This window comes from Mauremys mutica, chromosome 11 (assembly GCF_020497125.1).
Source record: "Mauremys mutica isolate MM-2020 ecotype Southern chromosome 11, ASM2049712v1, whole genome shotgun sequence".
Taxonomy (NCBI): Eukaryota; Metazoa; Chordata; order Testudines; family Geoemydidae; genus Mauremys; species Mauremys mutica.
Genome location: NC_059082.1, coordinates 32643221 through 32667735, shown reverse-complemented (window position 1 = coordinate 32667735; position 24515 = coordinate 32643221). Strand labels below are relative to the sequence as shown.

The following is a 24515-nucleotide window of genomic DNA, read 5'->3' as shown; positions in this document are numbered from 1 at the left end:
TAATTGAGATATGTATGTGGAAGGCAAATGTGTTGCTTCAAAAATTGTCAAATTAAAAAACTAAGGAGTTAAAAACTACATTTATACCAGGGAAGTAAAATATTTTCTTTTGAATATTTCATTATTTGCTTAGGTTAGTGTTCTGATATACCCTTTGGCAGAATGACTAAAATCTCCAGTCAGACAGAAATAGCTAAATGAGATAATAGAATTGACTGGATTCACTCAAACTTGTGTATCCAGCTATGCTGTATTAAACACAGAATCATAGAAATGGAGGACAGAAAAGAACCTCAGTAGGTCATGTAGACCATCCTGACAGGTGTTTGTCTAACCTGTTCTTAAAACCTTCAGTGATAGGTTCCATGCCCCTTCACCCCCATGTCATTTGTTTCAGTGCTTAACTACTCTTTCTATTAGGACACCTTACCTAAGGTCTAAACTAAATCTCCCTTGCTGTAGATTAAGCCCATTAATATTTGTCCTGTCCTGAGTGGCTAAGGAGAATAATTTATTTTCCTCTTTATAACAACCTCTTATATACTTGAAGACTCTTTATCAAGTTCTTCTAAAGGTCATGTTTTCTAGACCTTAGATCACTTTTGTTGCTCTCCTCTGTTGTTTCTCCAGTTTGTCCACATTTTTCCTAACTGTGGTGCCAAGAACTGGACACAGTGCTCCAGCTGATGCCTTATCAGCACTGAGTAGAGTGGAAGAATCCCTTCTCGTGTCTCCGGCTTACAACACTCTTGCTAATATGTCCTAGAACGTTTGCTATTTTTTGTGACAGTATTTAATTGTTGACTCATATTTATTTTGTGATCCACTATAACCCCCATGTAATTTTTTTGCAGTACTTCTTCCTAGGCAGTAATTTTCCATTTTGTATTTGTGCAGTTGATTATTCCTTCCTAAGCGTAGTACTATGCATTTGTCCTTATTGAATTGCATCCTATTTAGTTCAGACCATTTCTTCAGTTTAAGATAATTTTCAGTTGTAATTCTGTTCTGTCTAATCCCCTCCTAGCTTGGTGTCGTCCTTAAACTTTGTACTCTCTCTGCCATTTTCCAAATCTTTATGAAGATATTGAGTAGAACCAAACTCAGGACAGATCTTTATGGGACCCCACTTGATATGCCTTTCCAGCTTGACTATGAACCATTGATAGCTACTTTCTGCCAGTACTCAAAGATAATCACTAATGACTCAGAGATCTCTTTAGCAAGATCCTTCTTAAGATGTACTTCGTCAGGTCCCGCTGACTTGAAGATGTCTAATTGTCTAAGTAATTCCTAACGTCGTGTTTTCCAGTTTTGAGCCTCAGATCCTATCCCATTTACACTAATGTTGAGCATATTAGTCGTCCGATCATTGCTAATTTTTTTGGTGAAAACTGAAACACAAAAGGCATTTAAGGCTGTGTTTTCTGTTACTATCTTTCCCTCCTCATTGAGTAATGGGCCTACCCTGTCCTCTGTCTTTCTCTTGTTTCTAATGTTTGGTTAAAATGTTTTCTTGTTGCTGTTTGCCTCTCATTTTGTGTCTTGGCCTTTCTCATTTTGTCCCTAAATGCTTGTGGTAGTTTTTTTTTTTTTTTAAATATTCACCCTTCATAATTTGAACTGGTTTCCATTTCTTGTATGACTCTTTTTTGAATACACCTCTACCTCGATATAACGCTGTCCTTGGGAGCCAAAAAATCTTACCACGTTATAGGTGAAACCGTGTTATACTGAACTTGCATTGATCCACCGGAGTGCACAGCCCTGTTCCCCCCCCACCCCCCGAACACTGCTTTACTGCGTTATATCTGAATTTGTGTTATATCGGGTAACGTTATATTGAGGTAGAGAGGTGTATTAGGTCATTAAAGATCTCCTGGTTAAGCCAGGGTAGTCGTCTATCATACTTCTCATCATTCCTCAGCATTGGGATGGCTTGCACTTGTGTCCTTAATAATGTCTCTTTAAAGAACTGCCAACTCTCCTGAACTCTGTTTTATCCTTTAGACTTGTTTTCCACGAGATCTTACTTATCAGTTCTTTGAGTTGGCTAAAGTTTACTTTGTTAAAGACCATTGTCTTAATTCTACTGTTTGCCTTCCTACCATTCCTTAGAATTATGAACTCATCATTTCATGATCACTTTCACCCAACGTGCCTTCCATCTTCAAATTCTCAACCACTTCATCCCTATTTGTCAGAATCAAATCTAGAATAGCCTCTCCCTTTGTTGCTTTCATCACCTTCTGCAATAAAAGTTGTCTCCAGTGCATTCCAAAAACTTGTTGAATAATCTCTACCCTGCTGTATTATTTTCCCAATAGATGTCTGGATGATTGAAGTCCCCCATTACCACCAAGTCACATATATTGCTTGTTAATACACTTGTGGTTACATCCTATTTGTTTTAGACAGCTTGTGTTACCTTCTTGGGTTATGACAGAATTAACAAAAGGTTACTCCAGGATACTAAATATTTATATGTAATAAAATAGCTTAATTCAATTCTTCCAGGCTGTCTCCATAATGGGAGATGAAGTGTTTCGATTCAAAATGGTCCTTTATCCAAACGCTACTGAAGGAGAAGATTACACTGATATGTCCAAGGTGGATGGTAAAATGTGTCTAAAAGTGGGCTGCATTCAGATAGTTTATCTCCATAAATTCTTCATGTCACTTCTGGTAAGATGTTACTAGCATGTATAATTTGGTACATTTAGTTTCAGTTAATAGTTTCTATGCTGCCCAAAAATGCAAGAAACCTGTTTTATGCCATATTGTTGTAGCTGTGGTGGTCCCAGGATATGAGAGAGAGAAGCTGGGTGAGGTAATATATTTTATTGGACCAATTTCTCTCACCAGAAGAAGTTGGTCTAATAAAATATTTTACCTCACTCACTGTCTCTCTGAAACATAAACATGTAAGACCAAGTTCCTTACCCTGAAGACATGATGTTTAGGAGTTGCACCACTCAGCAAGAGGTTAATAAATACGAAGGGGAATGATGAAGAACAAGAGTGATATGGTGACTTAGTTTTGGCATGTACAAATAGTTGAATGTGAGTGTAAACCCTTCAGATGTAGATATCTTATCAGCCAAAAATACAACTGCTAGACATAAATGTACAATAGTGCATCCTGCTTTAGATGCATGTTCCAAGTAGGATTGAATTCTATGAGTACCCATGAGTTAGAATCTTAGCTAGCAGATGATTGTGTAAGTGAGGCAGATAGACTTAAGAATTGTGAACTCCAACTTGACTATATTTTAGCAGGGACCAGGGCCAGCGAGAGCTCAAATGGATTAGACAGATTCCACAGCCAGCCCCCACGGACAACCTCTACCTCAGCTGCCTATTGAGTACCTTGAGCTTGTCACCTGGTAGCTCTGCCCCAGACACGCACTCAGCATCCTGGCATGCTTCACAGGCACCCTCTGCCTAGGAATGAGGGAAGGGCTCAGGGGTTGGCAGTGCAGGGCAGAGGCAGGTGCTTGGATCAGGCCTGGCCATTACATGATTCAGATCATGGAGTTGTCCAGACAGAAACAGCAGCTCCGCTAAGCCCCAGTCCCTGGGAGAGCCACAAGGCCAATACTCCAGGGGCCTTGACACCCATGGATGAGAGGATGTGGCGGCTCATAGTGAGAGTGGCTGCGAACCCTCCAGCCGCTGCCTCTCAGGAGTGGCCCCTTCTTGTCTTCTGCCCAGTGGCTCCACTTTGCCCTCTGCCACTTTGCCAACTGCCACTCTGTTTCTGTCCGCATTGCAGCGCCTTCCCATGCCACCCCCAACTCCACCCATAACTGCGCCAGCAGACCACCTGGGACTGTGTTGCAGCCCACGTTTTGGGAACCCTGATGTAAAGTACTTATTTTTGTGCTACGTGAGATAATGCTGTTTTCCAACAGAACTTCCTGAACAATTTCCAAGCAGCAGAGGAAGCCCTGAGTGCAGCTACAGTCCAGGCTGCAGAAATGGCTGCTTCCAGCATGAAAGATTTTGCTAAGAAGAGCTTCCGCCTTTCAATGGATATCCACTTAAAAGCTCCAGTTGTAGTCATCCCTGAGTCCTCAGTCTCCCATAATGCTCTGGTAGCAGATCTTGGTTTGATCAGAGTTCAGAATGAATTTAAATTGGACTTCACAGATAAATCTTCAGTTCCTCCAGTCATTGACAACATGGCTGTTCAACTAACTCATTTGAAGCTATCAAGGTATAAACTACTGTGTTTCACTTGATACTGAATGTTTAAAATTGATGTTAAAACTGTTAAAGTGCCAACAGTGCTCTGCATAGAGTAAGAAGATAAAGCCTGTGCCTCGAAAAATGTAATGCCTAAACAGGTTGTACGGATGTCATGGGGGAGGGGGAAGTTGTGCAATAGGAAAGCAAAGTGGTTGATTGAAGAGGCTCAATATGTTAATTGTTAAATCTGCTTTTTTTTTTAAAAAAATTATTTTTTTTTTAGTTCCTGTTCTATTTAACACAGCGTTTTTGGAGGATAGGAGTAGGATTCGTAGGTTTCCTGGAATAACAAAATTGATGGTGGTTGTGTTTTGTTTTGTTTTTTAAATACTTTTCTTGGGTTCTTTGGAAGTGACACATGAACAGTACAAAGGTCCTTGTGGTTAATTTGTAAACTTACAATCAAGGCACTACCTTTCACTACCAGAATACAGATAAACACTCACACACAGGCTCATATCTTCTATAGAATTTCATATATACTTTTATTTTGTGCATCATAAATGTAAAATAAGTAGAAATAAATTAATACATTATTGCTGGGAAAACACTCTTTTTACGTAGAGTACTAGAGATGAATGTATTCCATATACTGGCCAGGAACATACGATTATTGGCCTTGGCACAGTAGTTTTTGCTGACAAGCTAATGTTTGCCTACAATTATTGCACAGTGGTACCTGTGATACTGCACTAACCTATACTTTACATAGAAAATAAGTGCACAACTGCAGAGATTGTGTGATATCTGTGGAAATCTTTACTTGCTAGTGGCAACCACTATATTCTTTTCTCATGAATGCATAAACTAAAACATTTAAGATATGATTCTGAGTTGAGATTTGAATGCTCTTTATCGCTGTAGTCCCATGAAAAGGCCGAAGGGCAAAGCTCCAAGCTCTTGTTTTTGGGCATGGTTTCTGTACAGAAATCTAGGTTTTCACCTGCTCTTCTCTTCTAATTTCCCAGCTACTCATGGAGAAGTAGGGGAAGAACTGTATGTCAGAGATTCAATAGATGTTCAGGGCCACCCAGAGGATTCAGGGGGCCTGGGGCAAAGCAATTTTTGGGGCACATTCCATAAAAAAAAATGGCAATACTATAGAATACTATATTCTCGTGGGGGCCCAGGGCAAATTGCCCCACTTGCCCCCTCCCTCTGGGCTGCCCTGTAGATGTTACTTTAATCTTTTTCTGTGTGTTTTCAGGAGTATTATGCCCACCACTTCTCAACCAGATGTTGAAATTTTACAGCCAGTAAATCTGGTTTTGTCAGTCCAGAGAAATTTAGCAGCAGCTTGGTATCACGATATTCCAGCAATTGGGATCAAAGGAGACCTAAAACCGATGCAGGTAATGCCACAGCAAACTAATTGTTGCATTTTAAGTAGTAATAGATTTCTGTTATGATCTTGTAAACTTGTTTTGTAGCACTCTAGGTTCTCGATGTTTACAGAATACTGGTTTATTTGGTATCAGGGTGTTCCTTGGCTGTCTCCCAGTCATCTACAATTCCAGCCTGACAGTGATGTGATGTGGTTGTGGTGCCATATGTTGTATGGCTTCATTGTAGTCAGATGACCAATACTTCGTGATTTGGGTGCATGTTACAATAAACAAAATAAAATGAAGTCTATATTTAGGATCAGCTGATCCTGGCAGAGCTCAAATACCATATTCTTATGGATTAATAGCTAGCAGTATCCATCCGCATGAGTTTTCCTTTATTAAGCAGCAACTTAACACAAGCAGACCAAACCTGGCTGCTTCATCGTAGCAAGAAAGAAAACTGCTTTGCTAGAATCCAGAAGCTAAGTTGCAGGCTCTGAAACTCAGCTTAGTTTGACTGCCCTGTATTACACAGTTATTTGAGTGAATGTTAAGTCTTTATCAGTTTTTATTGTAAATAAAAATCATCAGACCTCAGCTTTATCCTCTCACTTTCTTTCCCCATCATTTTCACAATGTAGCAAGAGTCCCACTTTAATGGCCTCAAGAGTCCCAAATTTTAGCCAGGAATCAGAGTAGGGGTTGCCCTAACCCCTGTACCAGTAAGGAGGAGGGAATTGATATATCAGGCTTTTTTGGCCAGGGCCACCACAGGAGTCTTCTTGTACCAGCATGATCCTTCTGGGATTGGAGATGTCTGTCCTATGGCCAGAATCCACCAGTGGCATGGCACAAGGTGGGGTACATGGCACCAAAGGAAGCCCAGTGTAGTTACTCAGATGTTGTAAAACCTAAATGCATTAACAGCATACATTTCTAGAAACTTTAAGAATTGTCCTGTAAAGGTGTATTGCTGTTTCTTGTAAAAAGTATTAATAATTATATATTCATAACAATCTATCTTGCATTAGGATTCCTTAATGTTGAATTACTTATTTACTCGTTCATAAAAAGAGTTGCGTCCTAATTTAACACTTCCCAGACTTAATGTTGCCTACTTTTCTTTTCATTGGCAAAGCAATTCTGTTCCATATGGAATGAACTCGCTCTTTTTATTAAATAATTATTAAGCTATGTGGGGCCAGCAAGCATTTGAAAGTGATGAATTTGATTCTTTTTGTTTAAATCAAAAAGAAGCAAATGGCATCTTGGAAGAAGGGAAAATATTCTTCATCTTAGAATTTTTAGACTTCTTCAGCCAAAATTGTTCTTTTTTCAATCAAATTACAACCTTGTTCACACAGGAAACGTCCCTTAATTAGAATGTTGATAGGAATTGCTGGAAAGAAAAGACCTTCACTAACATGGAATGAATTGGACTGAAGCGTCTAGTTTGGGTGGTGTGGTGATGGTACTACTAATAAAGAGACAAGTTCTCAATATGTGTTGACGAGAATCTTCACTGGAAATAGTTATGTTTTACAATTTACAGATTGCGCTCAGTGAAGATGACCTAACTGTCCTCATGAAAATTTTGCTGGATAATCTTGGAGACGCTTCTTCCCAGTCAAGTGCTACACAACAGACCCTTCAAGAAGCTCAAAAAACAAAAAAGGAAAAAGGTCAAAGTGATTCTCATCTCCGTGAAGGTACAACTTTAATCCAAAATTTGCTCAAGATCAGAAAAAGATGAGCTGGTTTTAGTTGTTAATTGCATGTACTTTGAAAGTATAACATCGGTAAACTAATGAATTGTTCTGCCTGCTGATCTTTGCATATATGGAGCTTGTCTGGCATTGCAGTTAAATGCTGGGTATTTTTTCTTTCTTTTGCTTAGTTATTCATTAGAGCTCAAATATCAATATTTGCTTTTGGCTTATTGAATTTACAGTTTAACAGATTATGGAGAAGTTACAGAATACAACAAAATCTGTAGCTACAGGAAGAGTAGTGATACTATGAAGCTGAATAAAAACTGAAGAATATTTATTAAGATATTTATACTTATTGCTTTTGTAAAACACGTTTCATTTGTCAGTTCAACATAATAAATTGCTTCCATAGATGTAGTTTCTTGAGGTAAAGTGACAACCCACGCAGACCCTAAATGATACAACCAAATAGATTCAAAGATGTACTTAAATGCATGTGCTGTTGTATTTAGCTGGAATATATGGGCCCAAAGAGTCAAGATCCTGTCACTGTCCACATTAAAGAGCCCTAAACAAGGTTTAGAGCTTGGTATACAGAGATCTCGGCTTGCTCAGTACCCATTGGAAACACACCTTTAAAAAAATCTTTTAACCTTTTATTATGGATACAGAAAGAAGAAAAATTAGTTTAAAACATTTGAAATCTAAAGTATTAAGTAAGGATTTCACTTTAGCGCCATCTGTTGTTCCCTTTTGTTGGAGAGAGTTTTTAGAAGGAAAAACTTCCTCCTTTGACAGTCAAGACGGTAATAGCTGTTCTTTTGGAGAAAAGAAAAGAAGTTGATAGAGATGGGTTGGTGCTAGTGTTGCTGTTAAAATCTTATCCCATTTCTTAGAAGACAAAACAAGACAGACGTGCACAACAGGGAAGAGAAAACAATAGCAAAGATAGGAAATGCAGCTTGTGGCTCTGGTGTTGACTCTCATTTGCAGAGAGAGTTGCTGTTGGAGAAACATAGGCACAGCTCCTGGTCTTATCTACCACGTCCAGAACTGGAAAAAGTGTACCAGCATCAGGCTGTTTAGAGCATTGCTTTTAATTGCCTCTTCCTGGTCACAGTGTAACAGCGGTGTTGCAAAATATACAGTCTTGGCCATCTTATTACACAGTGTGGGAAAAAGGAGTAGGATAGGAAAGAGAAGAAATAAGATGGGGCAGGAAAAGGTCACATGGCAGGCAGAGAGACACATTATCCAATCCCAGTAGATGTATGGGATTCAGCTGGAGCCAGTCCTGGTGGCAGTGTCGTATGGGTCTTTGGCCTCATTTGGTCTGGACATCTTTCATATTGGGATGACAAAGGCTCAGGGTCCCAGAAGTGGCAACCACAATGGTTAAGCCAGCTTGAGTAGCCAAAATCACGTGTTGGTTTTTTTTTTTTTTTTAAAGGACCTCAGAAAGGAATGATGGGTGGAATAACCCATCCTCTCATTTTGTCTACCAGTTAGGCCTAGTTTCTGATAAAACTATTTTGGTTCATTGATTTTTCGGTCTCACTCTCTTGTTTACCAGGAATGATCTTAACACAGTCCTTGAATTGTATCATGAGGCTTTTTTGTTGGAACTAATTCAGTCTTAACCTTCTGAATTTGAAAGATACTATTAAGCTTTTTGGGACATACTCTAATAAACTTCTTGGTTTTTAAAAACAAAATTAAGTTGTTGTGAGTGTATGAAATTTTCTTTAAATTTTTGTAGATCGTGGTCTCACTTCAGGGCAAACAGATATTTCTGCATCACAGCCTCCTGTGGAATATTATTCAACTCTTAAATTTGACTTCAACTTTGAGTCACTTTCAATAGTTCTTTACAGCAATGACCATACTCAGGTATGTGGTGAAATCTTCTAAAAGCTGGTGGAGAAAATATCAATTTTTTTGTCAGTAAAATTCATGATAGGAGAATAAAAACATTCTCTATTCTTGTTAACTTTGTATGACACCTTTGCTCTAGTAGAACTTATAATTTACATTCTGTTACTTATGAACTACTTGGGTAAAATTGTTACATACTTTTCCATTTTAATAAATACTGTTAGGAATATGGTAAACCAGTTCACATGAAAAATTACATATGTGCATATTTGAAACATCATTCCAGTTCGCACTGGGCATTAGGCTTTATTATGTAAAACGGAAACGGCATTATTGAGCTAAAAAGGGCAATTCATTATAAAAAATTGTGAAGTGTTGAGACAAATGAGATGTACAAGTGAGGGTAATCTTGGAAAATGTGAAATGTTTGTAGCTGGCTGTAGGGCAAATGCTAAATCTGCTCTTAGTGGCCCCTGGGGATGCCATTTGTAACAATTGACGCATGGAAATGTTTATTTAAAATTAAACAAAAACTTCTGCATGTATGTGTCTGTCTTAAACACTAGGCATAATGAAAAAATGTTTGTTTCAGGTTATGACTTTGTAATTATTGTGGTGTTTTGGATTTGTAAATGCTGACAGACACACACAGCATAATATGGTTAAATGCAGAGGCCCCAACTTAATTTAAAACTATAATCCAACTGGATTGACGACCCCAAACTAACCTGCAAGGTTGTGCCGATGCAGATGTTAAAGAACACCAATAGTGTGGTTGGACTTTAAATATGAGAGTAACTGTGGAGCCACCCTCCTTGTGCACCCTCAGGCATGCCCAAGGACTCTGACTGGAATCCAGAGTCCTAGCCTGCTCCCCTTCTTTACAGTAGAAGTCAGGGAGAGAGGCTGAGACGAACCAGAAGCTGTGAGAGACATAGATGCGTGTCCACTCACCATGCACGTTGTGCCCAGGACCAATGCCTAAACAGGCCACTGGGTTACAGAAAACTCTGTCTGACTCTTTCTAACTGGAACCAGCCATCATTGGGACAGCTGTGATTTAAACCCTCAAAGCCAGAACACCTAGATTCTGGCTGGGTGAAAGGTAAAAAAAATCCCAGAGCAATTTGCTAATTTGGTCATCTAGGGATAAATCCCTTTCAGACCTCAAAACTGGCTATCAGCTTTAGCTCCCAGCATCATCACTAGAGATCCAGCAACTACCTTACCACAGTGAGAAGACACACATGCACACGTGCTCTACCCCACCAGGCAGGAGCTAGTTGCCCAGTTCCATCCCCACCACTTGGTGCCAGCAGTAGTGGGTCGGACAGACCCAGGAGCCCAGGCCCAAGATGCAACATACGACCCCTCCCCACACCCTGAGCATGAGGTGGAGAAGGGATGTGAGAGAAGAAGCAGCCTCCTGGATGTGGGGAGGGACAGAAAGTAAAGTAGAGGGGGGCAGTTGCTCCCAGCTGAGATTTTTGTCCTCTCCCCTGGCTAAACCCATACTCTGGCTAGTGAAATTAACATTTGGTGTGACTGATGTGACACGAATCACATGTGTTGTAGCTATATGATATACCTGAATCACACTCTTGTTAATTATGCAGAATGAATTCCATTCTTCACTCACTTGATATCTGAGCTTCCTCAAATTTACTGTGTAATATCCCAAATTTTCAGATAGAATGTAAATTTCTCCTCCCCCCCCATCACTGGTTTGTGTGGAATTGAACTTAATAAACTACTAGCATAAAATCAGTTATAATAATATACAGTGAATCGTTCCAAAAGTATAGTTTACTCTTTCATGGATTAAAGTAGATTTTTCCTCACTAATTTTTAAATGAAAGAAACCATAATGCATCATTTGATTTCTGAAAGCTTGTAGTAGTACCAAAACCAGAAGCTTCTGAAACAGAAATAGCAGAATTAGAATTGCCAGAAAAAACAGTTAAAAAACAAACCAAAAGACCTACTTTCATTTACGCTTAATTTCCAATTCTGTTTGTTCCCAGCAGTGACCTAGTACAAATAAAATATCCTAAAGGCAACAATGATGCACATAATTATTACCACAATTCTTGAATCATAAATGGAGTTTGATAAAAGGTGCTAAGAAAAGTTGTTTGAGATTGGGATCGACTTAAATGTTTAGTGGGCTCGGAATGGTACCATAATAATCAGGGCCTTGGCAAGCCTGAATTTGACATGATTTGTCATGGTAGCCGTAGTTACAGCCAAAATACCAGTTTTTGTTGCTTACAAACTTCAGTTAATTGAGCATGATAGATCACACCAGGTTACTTTTTTTTTTCTTCCTTGCTGTCATCCTTCCCATGTATACTTGGTGCAGTTTGGAGATGCCTCAGTTGCGTTCTTGCCCATTTGCCATAGGACAAATACAACAGATGAGAAATTCATAGTATACGCTTCAGGAGGATCAGATGCATTGCTGTCAAAGTCTTTATTGTTCATACTTTTTAAAGTAGTTAAAGCAAAAACTAAAAAATGCCCATAGTATATAAAGCAAATATTTACCCTAAAAGAATGATCTACACCTGACTTTCTATACTTTGTCAGGTGGGATATAGACTGGCTTTGTGACAAAGACAACTTTGGTTCTGTTGGTCAGTTATCTCTCCTGGTAGTGGATATAGATCACTTTTGATATTGTTGATCATGAGATGGTGTTAATTCATCTAGGGATTATAGTACTGAATGAGGCTGCCGTTAAGTTGGTTTCTTTTCTCCCCTCAGCAGTTGTGAGCAACTGCTTTTCTTGGCAAAGAGATCTTCTGTAGGATGTCTTTCAGTCGCACCTGATTGTGTGTGTGTGTGTGTGTGTGGGGACATGTACGCAGCTAAGGAATTTAGTCAAGAAGCTTATTTTCAGTCTGCTGATGACACAAAACTGTCTCTGTAATTCAGCTGACTCAGATGATGCAGTTCAGCATCTCAGCCTTAGTTGCTCTCACCCATGCTCTAATCTCATCTAAATTAAGTATAACTTACTTCTCTCGTACCAAATCATAAAGTACATTCAATTTCTAACATAAGCAGAAATACACTTATGTTAATCTTCCATTCCCTGTTTTTCCATTCCCCGTTTTTCCATTCCCCATAATTAATGTTTCCCACTGTTTTTGTAGCAGTCCCTGCTTTCACTGCATAGTGACAATTTACGCCTTGGTGAACTCAGACTACATCTCATGGCATCATCAGGGAAGATGTTTTCAGATGGTTCAATGGATGTTAATATTAAACTCAAGACGTGTACCCTGGATGATCTCAGAGAAGGGATTCAGAAAGTAACTGCGAGGTTAGTTGAACGCATCGCAAATGAAGAGCTGCAGTGAAAGTGGTATCCCTTGTAAATTACTTTTGAGAGGAATCGTGGCGTTAGAGCTTTACTGAAATTTTATAAATAAACGTTAGGTATAATGTCTGTTGTATATATTTGCTGAGCCGTGGAATAATAGCATGGACAAATGTCAAAATAGAACTGCCAGACATGGAAAGAGAAGTAAATAGGAGACCTGGATCTCTGGAACTTCATAAAGCTTGGAATTGCTGGCTCAAGTTGAACCCCGTTTAGACCTAGGTTGTTTTGTGTACTTAAAAACTTGATTTACATTCCCTGTCACAACATTTCAAAAACTGATATAGTGTAATAAAATACACTAGACTATATTTGTATGACTGTAAAACAGAATTCACACTTATCCCTAGTTTCTTTGCTTATCGAACACAAAAGGAATTCATTACTTTTGAGCTGGGATATATTGAAATAAGTGACCTTGAGGAGAGAGAATGCATTCCATTACCACTCCCCTTCTCTATCCAAGTTCTCCTAGTGCTATAAAAGTTCATTAAAATAATACTTTTTAAATTTATTATTTTTCAGAATGATTGACAAGAAATGCGGCAAGACAGATAATTATATGATTGATATAAACTACAAGCAAGATACAAATGGGATTGAAGTAGTTGCTATCCTTGATAAGCTATATGTGTGTGCCAGTGTGGAGTTCCTGCTAACAGTAGCAGACTTCTTTATTAAATCCATGCCAACAGCTTCAACTGAAAGATCTACTCAGTTAAAGCATGCTCCTGGAAAGCCCAAACATGAAAAAGGTTTGTAAAAATGTATCTGGCTTTTTAAAGAGTCTCTGGGGGAAAGGAACATCCAGAATCACATAACTTGCTGATATTTTTTTGAAGTTGTGTGGAACAGTATATCAAAGGGCAGTGTTAAGTCCTCAAAATGAAGATAAATATGGTCAGTTCAAGTGCTAGAGATCATACTGAAGTGAACAGTAATCTTATCTAACTCTTGGAACACCTAGGGGTATGTTCTCCAGAGATCTTAATAGGCTGGGATCAATTTCTACAGTGACACTAGAAGTATTTTTCCCTGTTTCAGTAAATTTTGTAAAAATAACTTGCATTCCTATTTTTTTCACCCAGCAGTTGCTGTATATCTGTAGGCACTGAAAAAAACACTTAAATATTCAAAGGAAGCACACTTAAATTATCATACTGTTATATGGACCATTTAGTCTAAGGATAGTTCTCTGCTTTTAAGAAAGCAAGAAAGTGAAGAGAGAAACAGCACACTTTAAATTCAGATTACAAAGAGCATTTGATCCTACATATATGCTTTTGGAGTGTAAAATTCTCCTTGGCTAAAAAAGACTTGAGAACAACACTGAGTTCCCTAGTTTGAAATTTTGGGGGGGATTTTTTATTTAAAAATCCAAAAGCTACCTACCTTCCCCTTCCTGGTAGAATTTTAAGGCTCCAACACTGCAATATGATTTAAATAAGAAAAAGAAGCAATTTGTTTTTCAGAACAGCTGTGGTCTAATATGATGAATAATTTCTTTCTGTTCGTAGGGTAGGGGTCAGGAATTCAGGCTGTATCTTGACTGATGCTGCAAAAATTCAATGTTGAAGCTTTTCATCTAAAGCAATTATTTGCTTTCCTTTTACTTATGGTATCACAAGGCATCAGTTTCCCACATGCCTTTGGATTCTCCAGCTGCAACATATGGAACTCCCTAACTTCAGTATAACCTCTTGTAGGGGAGCATGCTGGAGAACTTTGTGTTCTGTAAAGAGACCTCTTCCTGAGAAATTTATTCATAAAGACTTGGAAATAGGAGGTTGAGTAATTTTTAATATGAAGAACTACAAGTAGATATTTACAGTAGCTTTTTAGTCAGTTGTGGGTGGGTTTTTTGTTGGTAGGCCAAAAAAAAAAAGAAACACCCACTAAGTGATCACTTTACATCTGTAGTATACCCTGGCTCCCACTGTTTTCAACAAGCCTTCTCATGTACAGCTCCTTTTTCTGGGTACTGGTGGATTATGCAATGTATTGTTTATAGGACACACAAGGTTCTAGTAAATGGCTGTGATGAAACCAAGTCACAGCAATAAGGTGTCATAATTTGAGGAAAACCTTCATGAAGTACTGGATCAGAAACTAGGAACAGGTTTCTTTAGATTTTTTTTTCTACTGTATAAAATCACAACCCTTCTTAATCCACCATAAAGTAATGGTTGGATAGCATTTCTAATGATGTAATTTAAGATGGAATACAAATATGTCTCAGTACTTTTTTTTCTTTTTGCCCAGAGGGTTCTTTACGGCCAAACATGACAGTAAAAGCAGTGATCCTGGACCCAGAAATTGTATTTGTTGCCAATTTGACCAAGGCTGATGCTCCTGCCTTAAAAGCTTCATTCCAGTGTGATTTCTCTTTATCATCTGATAAGCTTGTACAAAGGATGACAGCTCAAGTGAAGGATGTAAAAGTGCTGGCCTGTGCTTTCCTCAGAGAAAAGCAGGACGAGAATATCACCACTGTAAGAAAACTATCAGCATGCTTCAGAGGAAACTAGACACAGAACTGTTGGTTCATATAGCCTTTAATCAGTTGCGCCTCCCCCTTTGTGCCCGCCCGCCCCAAAAAGTCCAGCTCAGTTCCAGGGTAACATGAAGAGATGTGTAAGGAGGGGCGGGGGGCGAGGAAGAGCAATTGTACTGTGCCCTGAAGAGATAACTGATTTGGGCTATTTTGGTGAAAAAGTGATGGGATCACCTAGAGGATGCTCTGATAATTCCCTTCATCTTAAATCAAAGAAGCTGCAGCTTCAGCACCTCTGCTGGTATCAGTTTTGTGTCAATATTGCATGTGGAGAGAGGCCACTTATAATTAAAACATCAAGTTGGTATGGGTGGCGTGTTCTTTCTGATTTGTACAAATATACTGTTAACCCCCTTTTCCCCAGCTCCATTTCATTCTATTTGCTCACAGGCCAACATGTCTGAGCTCCATAAGCTACCTCTCCAGTTGCTTCTGCCCTTCCTTCCCCATCCCCCAAGGAAAAGGGAAAGTTCTACTTCAAATCCCAGATCTCAAATAGAAATATTACAGAAAAAGTTGTAAAACTATGGAGCATAAGCACGTTCAGTGAAAGATTTCTTCCTGGAGAAGACACTGCTTATATAGTCGTTTTCTATTTAAAAATCTGTTTTAGCAAAAGCTTGTGAGCTAAGGCTTGAGCATAAAGCAGAAATTGATGATAGCAAGAACATATTGTAGCTAGGAAACTAAAGGTAACTTACTAATGATGAGTTAAGAATATTTAATAGAAAACTGTTGACTTCATATTATGGGTTAGATTTGAGCCTGTAGGGTTAGCCTTGAGTTAAGGTGACCAGATGTCCCAATTTTATAGGGACAGTCCTGATTTTTGGGTCTCTTTCTTATATAGGCTCCTATTACCCCCACCCCCTGTCCTGATTTTTCATATTTGCTGTCTGGTCACCCTAGCCGTGAGTATGGGCAACTGGCAACAGCATTACTCCAGAAGTAGTACTGTGGAAGTCCACTGGGCTCCTCCTCTCTTTTGCTGAGAGTGTGGGGAGTAACTTGTTTAACCTCTTTTTCAGGAAGTAGCTTATTCACCCCAGGAATCTGGTCAGCTCTGTCCACTCCCTGCCCTTCAGTCCTCTTGCTCACAGGAGAGTATCTGATGCACAACTACTGGAGCTCCTGCCTCCAGGCAGATGTATTCCCCTGTAACAGCTGCATAGCTCTGTGCTTTTTGCCAAGTGTTAAGTCCCTTTGGCCGTTAATTAGAAAGATGTGGGGGGAAAACATTTTTAAAAGGTGGAAGCTGGGAATTAATTTTTCATAACCATAAATTCAAATACTCCCTTCAGGTATTACAGCCTTGTTCTTTGGTTGTGGAGAATATGACACATGTTTCAGGAGTACAAAATATGGCAGTGACAATAGAACAACTTATTATAAAGGTTAGTAATATTGTTAGAAATTGACTTAGAAAAAGCAATTACATTAATCAGATTAAAATTTTAATGTTTTTTTTATTGCTGTCCAAAGTTTCCAATTTAGACCATCAACATTTTATGTGTAATTGTGGTGTGGATGTCAAAACATTTTGGTAATACCACTATGAACAATCACTGATAGTTCAGAGGTATTTTAAAATAAAGTGTACTGAAGTATTAATTAGTATTAATATATACTCGGGTAGAGTGAAATCTGGTCAGTTAAAAAAAAATCAGATAGTACCCTTTTTCCTGAGTCTCCAGCCAGTCTTTTTGGTTTCACAATTGTTTTTTCCTATTTTTAAAACATATTTTCCCCTATTACTGGGTGCAAGAACTACATCTGTAACATAAGTTGATAGTTGCTTGAAATTTATGCACAATTACTTCTCTGCAAATGGTATAATTTGATAATTCTTAGAATGAAGCACTAACAGTTGAAAAATACCTTTCACTTAATGGCTTAATCAGTAATTTAAGGATAGCTATAATAAGAATCTTCACTTGACATTACTGCTAAAGCTCCATTTTTGTATAATGTGTGTTCCAATTATATCAGGGAAACTGGCACATATGGTATATTACAGTAAGTTAGATTTCACCACTCTTAGCAAGTCTTGACAAGAGTGTTGGTGGTTTGCCTCTAAAATTAACTTTGGGTTGAAGTTCTGTAGATTGTGTACCCATACCACATAACAGGTTTAGTTTTTTAAATAAATATTTTGTGTATAACATAAATATTGATGCTTAAACAAGAAAATAGGTAGTATTTTAGCAGAGGTGATGTTCACTGAATATATCAGAATATTGTTAAAATATATGCTTGCTGTGCAGAACAGTAAGAAGATTAGGACTTTGAGTTAGAGCATCAAGAATACTATTAAAAGCAGCAAAGAATCCTGTGGCACCTTATAGACTAACAGACGTTTTGCAGCATGAGCTTTTGTGGGTGAATACCCACTTCTTCAGATGCAAGAAGTGGGTATTCACCCACGAAAGCTCATGCTGCAAAACGTCTGTTAGTCTATAAGGTGCCACAGGATTCTTTGCTGCTTTTACAGATCCAGACTAACACGGCTATCCCTCTGATAAAGAATACTATTACAGCTCCTGAAAATCTGTGTGGGAAAACTAGTGAGGATTTTAGGAAATATAGGTGGGAGACACTTATGCAAGATGGCCATTTTTGGGCTCTGAATTTAAGTTGTTACTTGTTAGTGTAATCAGATACATGCCTTATCTATGTGATGGTGGATAACCTATAACAGGTACCACACTTTTGGGGTATATCTTCAATGTCCAATTGTTTTCCATCTGGCTTACATGTAAAATAAAAAAAAAGTAAGCTACAAATGAGATTCTCTTTATTCTTAAAGATTTCACCAATCATTTTGAATACTGTGATGACTATAATGGCTGCCATAAAACCAAAGGCCAAGGAAGAAGATTCCAAAGGGACAACAAGTGATTCAGGAAACTTGTGGGATGTGAAACCCATTAACCAGTGCAATGCTTGGTTCCTTGGTGTTGATGTAGCGACGGAAGCAACTGAAACTTTCACGGACAGTGAGCAAGCTCTGAAAAATGAGAATTTTGGTGTGGATGTGAAATCAATTCAAATCACCTTGGAATGTGGTCTGGGACATCGTACTGTTCCTTTATTATTAATAGAATCAGCATTTTCAGGAACACTTAAAAACTGGTCTTCCCTGTTGGGTGCCACTGCTGACTTCCCACTGGAGGTAAGTGGGGTCAATTCATGCTTCCAAATTAAAATTGTTACAGGCAGACAAATGTTTTGAAATGCTAAAAGACAATTGTTGTTTGATTTATATGTAGTAGTGCTTAAAGTGCTCAATAACTAGTGGGCTAGCATTGTACTAGTGCTGTAAAAATGCATACATAGTCAGTCAATACTCCCAAGAAGCTAGCTGCATTAGAGATAATGCAATCAGTGTAAGAACTGATAACAGGGAGAGAAGGAGGGGCAGCAGACAGGAGAAACCATTAAAATGTAATGTGGCTTCATAGTCTTATCAGTGTGTGCATAGCTTGTTTCCAAAAATGTAAACAATTAAAAAATCCCTATCAAATAACAGTAGTCTGCCTTTCTACTACTTTAACATTTTTGCATATCCTTTGGGATCTTAGTGATGAACCCCATCCCTCTTAATCTCTATGGAAAAGGTGATCTTGAGTGTGCGTGATCATGCTTCATGTACTTCCTCTTCTCCATACAGGCTGTGTCTACACTGTGAGCTAGCGGTGTGATTCTCACTCCTGTAGACATAGGAGCTCTAGCGCTCATCGAACTAGGGCATTGAAACTAGTAGTGTAGCCATGGCAGCAGCAGCGCAGGCTAGCCAGCCTGAGTACCAGCCTGCCTGAATCCGATGTGTACATACTGTGGGCAGTTGGCCCTTGCTGATGCTGCCTGTGCTACTGCGGCTATATTGCTGTTTTTATCAGGCTAGCTCAATGAGGGCTGGTGTGAGTATGTCTATGCAAGTTGGGAATCACACCCCTAGCTTGTAGTATACTTGTAGCCACAGACTATCAACAGCTACTGCATCTATTTCATGGTTGGCTAATGTTTAAAATATTATCTATCACCACAACTCCTTCTGATGAATTCTCTCCGGGGGAGGGTGTTGAGTCCCACATGGGGTTGGGAAGTCACCAAGACCCCACACGGTTATTCCATCCTCTCTAGTGCTGTCCAAGTGGGAGGAATGAGTCCCTGTTGCTGGGGAAGGTGAGAAAATCCATTAACTTGTTAGTGGACACATGTTAATGAGCTGTACACTAGATATCCCTGTAGTTCAGGATTGTGAATGTGCTGGCAGGGGTCTATCTATTACCTAATGCTCTAATCCCTTTCCTCACACATCCCCACCCTGTGGTCAATTCCCAACCACACCAAACAGCTCACAGAGCCAAGAACTGCTCACACTGTTGAGACTTCTGCGTCTCCAGATGCTGCCCACTGCTGCTGTGGGAGAGGACAGTGGTTACGTTAATGAATTAGGAATTGACTAATAGACTAACTTGAATTATCAGAATGTCCAGGCGAAGTCAGATTTAGAGCTAGTTACAATTTCTAAGTGATAGATTGAGAAAGAAGTCTAGTGCTATGAAAGGTAAGGAAACTAAGCTTGGTGTGCAGTCTGTTATATCTTTTTTAATAAAAGATATTCATTAAACACATTAAAAAGGTCTGTTTTTATAATAGTTAATATTAAACCCAATGAAAGAACCATTATATGAAATTCTGAGTTAGAAGAAATGCATATGTTTTCATGACATGGTAATATTATAACTACTATAAGGAGTGATCTAACAATATGCTTGGCTTTCCAACCCAATTTTAATTTTCTTTCAGGTTCATTATTACAATGAAACTTATGCAGTGTGGGAGCCTCTTATTGAACGAATTTACGGAGGAAGGAAACCATGGAATTTAAAACTTGAAGTATGGAAACATAACAGAAAATATATGAAATATTCATTGTCAATATACAATTTTTTTTAACATGTTGATGCATTAAGATATTGACCCATGACCTTCCAAATACTGTCCCCTTTGACTGAGGGTATGTGTATACTGCAATTAAAACCCCATGGTTAGCCTGTGCCAGCTAACCCGAGGTGCAGGGCTGTTTAGTCACACTGTAGCCTTCTTGGCTCGGGCTGGAGTCGAGGCTCTGGGATCCTGTGAGATGGGAGGGTCCCAGAGTTCGGGCTGCAGCCTGAGCCTGGAAGTCTAGACTGCAATGGAACAGCCAACAGCTACATCCCCACAAGCCAGAGTCAACTGGCGCAGCCTAACTGGTAGATGTCTAATTGCCGTGTAGACAGACCTGTCAGGGTTGAAAATGCTGAATATTATTTGCGGAATTCTCAAGGAGGCTGCCTTCAAACTAAATATAATAGCCTCTTCCTTGTACATGATACTAAATGCTTCTGACTGACAAGAGGGGCAACACAAGCTTTCAGGAGAACTTTCCAAGATAATAGTCACTGCTACTAGTGATTAAAAACATCTTGTGTAGAGGGGGAACTGTAATTATCCACACTTCTTAGGGATGCTGTTAGGCCTAGGTGGAGAAAATGCTGCCTTTGTGGATATTGCAGTGAGCCTAAGTGCACTTCAAAGTAACAGCCCTGTACTTTAAAGAGCTCTCACCTGGTACTGGTTTTGGATTCCAATAAATCTTTGTCCCCCATAGGCAGATTGTATCCCATTTTTTAAATAAGATTTACACTTGGAAATTCTGAATAAAACTGGTGTTTTAGTATGAGAGAGAATTTTTACAGCCTCTTCCAGTTTCTGATGGATTTTGGGACCCTGGGTATTCAAGTTAAAAAAAATAAAAAAATAAAAAAATAAGAGCATAACAAAGAACTAGTCGAAGCTAAAAGAACTAATAAAAACTGAAGGAGGACAAAGTAATAAAAAAAAATGAGTATCACGCAGTGATGATACTAAAAACCACTTTAGGACAAAAAGGTGAGGCGTCTCTCAAGGAGAACTCTCCCCTAGTCTGAGACATAGGGAAGGCAGCAGAAAAGCACTTCAGGGGAGCTTACCTCTTTGTACTGCTAACAAGTTCCTGGAGCCTAAGGAGGCATCTTCAAAAGAGAGAGGCCCAGCTGATAATGATACGAGAAAGGTGAAGAGAAGAGCTAAGTACTAATTTAGACATCTTGGAAATGAATGCAATTACCACTTGAGATGCGAGAGCCTGAATATTGGTGGTAGTGGAAAAACTCTTAGCCTTGCTTATGTTAACAGCTAAAAGCCATTGGATTATTTTCCTGAATGAAAGTGCAGAAAACAGTGCTATGTTGACTTTTAATGTTGGTGAATATGAAATCAATTATGCATACAAGATCATATTAAAGGAATTGGCTAATACTTCACAAATGTGTTGAGAAATTATGGTTTTAAGAGAAAATTGCAAACCTGCATAAAGCTACCTACAGTAAATTTGGAGAAACAGTTTGTGTTCATACTTTTAAACATAGACAAAGAGAAGATTTAATGCTGTTTTTTCCCTTTAGATAAAGACTAACCCTATACAAGATAAAAGTTTGATACCTGGGGATGATTTTGTTGTTCTTCCTGAAGCACAAACTGCAGTTAACATCTCTTCAAAGGATACAATGAATATAACAATATCCAAATGTTGTCTTGCTGTTTTCAATAATTTAGCCAAGGTAATTTCAATAAATACGGGACTTGTGAATTAATTTTGTTTGTGGCCAGTCCTGAATTCTTATTAGTAGTGTTCTGCTCGGCCAATCAGGTTGAGAGTACACTCACTCATTTTCTGTCTTCCGTGATGGGGTGAATTCTTCTTTTTGCTATACAGTTGATCCTTCTAGCTATTAAAAAGTGAGTTTGACTTGTTCAGATAGAAGCCAGCTGCTCTCTTGACTATGAAAATGAAGGTGCTGACATAGGACTTCAAAAGGGAGAAAATGTGGGAGGGAAATGATTGAGTGGGAGTCTTGTAACTTAATCTGAATTGGTACAATAGAAGCAGCCCTTCCTCATGGTGCATGATCATGGTCCCATGGTCTCTTCATTATAGGGTTGCCTTTCAATAGGCATACTTGGGGGGGAAAATGGATGCTTGCTAACTGTTGGCCTTTTTAAATTTAATGCAAGCCTCTGCAGCCCACCAGTGTGCTAAACTTCTATTGTATTTTCCTCTTACTCTTGAGGAAGTAGGACATGCTTGTTCATGTCCCAGAAGATGTTCTGTTCTATGGATATTTCTCACTAATACTTTACTAAATAAATATAAATTGGGTTTATCTATTTAGGTGGTAATTATATCAGACTTCTTATTCATAAATTAACAATGATCATATAAGTTATAATAATGCTAGTATAATTTACGTTTTAGCGTGGTGAAAATTACTCGTATATTAATGTATGTAATAGCAGATTACTTCAAAATACTGAATATTGCTTTTATACAATCATTCCAAAAGCACATACTTTGTGATATACAGTATATACTGTTGCTTCTGTAAAGAAGGTAGTATTGTGTATGGATGTTTTTATGTTAACTGGTTAAGATGTTTTATTTTATCATGACAACTATCCTTTAAAAATCTTATCATTGTACTTTTTTACAGGCATTTTCTGAAGGGACTGCCTCCACTTTTGATTATTCTTTAAAAGATAGGGCTCCTTTTACAGTGAAAAATGCACTGGGTGTCCCTCTCAAAGTGCATCCTACCATCAATCTTCGAGTGGTTGGTTCAACCTTAAAAGAAGATATTCATGATGTAGAAATTGGTCAGAAATTGGAACTGGAATATTCAGTTTTGGAACCTCTGCATCGAGGAAAGCTGTCCGCATTATACCGTCAAGAGAGCTGCCTGTTCGCTTTGAGCTTAGGTAGTGTGCAAGGGATAACTGTTGGTAGAAATTGTGCTTGGTGAAGAGATTCAGGGGAGAGTTACTAGGATAGTCCATGGGCCAAGTACCATGTGGTCAAACTTAACCACTGAATTTCCTTGTTCAACCTGGAGACAACTGCTAGCTGCCAGCTAGCAAGTGTCTTTACTCTTGCCCTGCTGGATGTTTCCTTGAGCCAGGGTTGCCACTCCATAGTCAATTTCTTGTAACACTGACTTGGGTGCTGGGAAAAGAGGAGTGGGGAAAATTCAAGTCTCTTTTCCTTTACTTCCTTAATAATAGAACTAAAGGTTAATAAGAAGCACAGGCAGGTAGAACATCTTGCCACTCCTTCGGAGAACTAGGAGAGCTTGTGAGCTGATGCGACTGCAACCCAGCTGGCCTGCTGACCTCCCCAATGGAGATCTACCTGTCACCACTCACTTTATATAGCTAGATTCAATCTCTTTGGAATAGTCAGGAGTTCCCACATGGCAAGTTGTGCTGGTCAATTCCTTGGAGGGAGTACGATAGTGTAATTCCTACTATACTGGCATTCCCCCATCTCCTCCTTATTAAGAATCTTGAGTTGCTTCTGTGTGAAAGACTTCAATTCATTCACCTAACAAATAGCTGAGGGTGCCTATATCCATTATCTAGCAAGGATCCATTTTAGAGATTGGTGGTATCATACTTGGTTTTCTCAGCCACTATTGACTTAAAACTTACTTTTAATTTTCACTTCTGATTAACCATTTTCTAGTTATTGGGGGCCAGAAACACAACCTCTGAGGTTTCTTATGTTGGAGGCTATGGGGTAATTGTATTAAGGGGCTGGCATTGCATGCTTGCTTGAAAATGGTAATGATTTGTTTCGTAAGTTTGCAGAATCACATATCAGTGTTGTTTTATAAAACAGCGCCTGTAGGATATTCAGAAGTGGCAAACATCCCTATAGCAAAACCAGGCCGACGATTGCACAGCGTGCGAACTCCTCTTGTCAACCACTCGGACTCTGTTCTGGTACAGATAGATGCAACAGAAGGAAATAAAGTTATTACCATACGGTCTCCTCTGCAGGTAAAATCTATAATAAAATGCATAAAGTTAAATAAGCTCAAGGCCACTGCTTAGAGTTTGTTTACTTCTGGAGAGTAACTTGGGTTTCCTTTTTTCTTAATATATTTTGAGATTATTCTCAGCAAAAGGCAAACACAGACATATAAAATAAAAGCAATTATTTCATAAATGTAAGTAGTATTGTTTTAAGTTTACATTTAACTTAAACATTTAAATGTGTAATAGGATTAGAATGGAGACATTATATGCATATGCCGGTATAAAAATCTGTTTTATGTTGAATACCTATAATGGATAGAAGTGATACCTTGGCTACATTCCCTTTAAAGATGGTAGTTATTAAATTGTGGCTTAAACTGGCTCTCCTGTAGCTCTAAGCTATATGTTTGCATCTTGCAGTACAAATTACATATTGAAATGTTTTCTTCCAAGCAAATAATATTGTTAATTGAGTAGCTGCAAAGTAGCATGATTGTGGTGGT

General features: G+C 38.7%; 1 protein-coding gene across 1 annotated transcript in view; it reads left to right on the top strand.

The window, feature by feature from the left end:
- The window catches only part of VPS13C (vacuolar protein sorting 13 homolog C), a 194789-nt gene that overhangs the window by 104248 nt on the left and 66026 nt on the right, over window positions 1–24515 (top strand). The window contains exons 43-56 of the mRNA XM_044979645.1: window positions 2518–2685; window positions 3915–4219; window positions 5459–5603; window positions 7132–7288; window positions 9051–9181; window positions 12325–12494; window positions 13080–13309; window positions 14817–15046; window positions 16410–16502; window positions 17915–18280; window positions 19921–20010; window positions 21603–21758; window positions 22689–22953; window positions 23873–24033. Coding sequence (XP_044835580.1) covers window positions 2518–2685; window positions 3915–4219; window positions 5459–5603; window positions 7132–7288; window positions 9051–9181; window positions 12325–12494; window positions 13080–13309; window positions 14817–15046; window positions 16410–16502; window positions 17915–18280; window positions 19921–20010; window positions 21603–21758; window positions 22689–22953; window positions 23873–24033 — 2667 coding nt within the window. The remainder of the gene's footprint in view (window positions 1–2517; window positions 2686–3914; window positions 4220–5458; window positions 5604–7131; window positions 7289–9050; window positions 9182–12324; window positions 12495–13079; window positions 13310–14816; window positions 15047–16409; window positions 16503–17914; window positions 18281–19920; window positions 20011–21602; window positions 21759–22688; window positions 22954–23872; window positions 24034–24515) is intronic.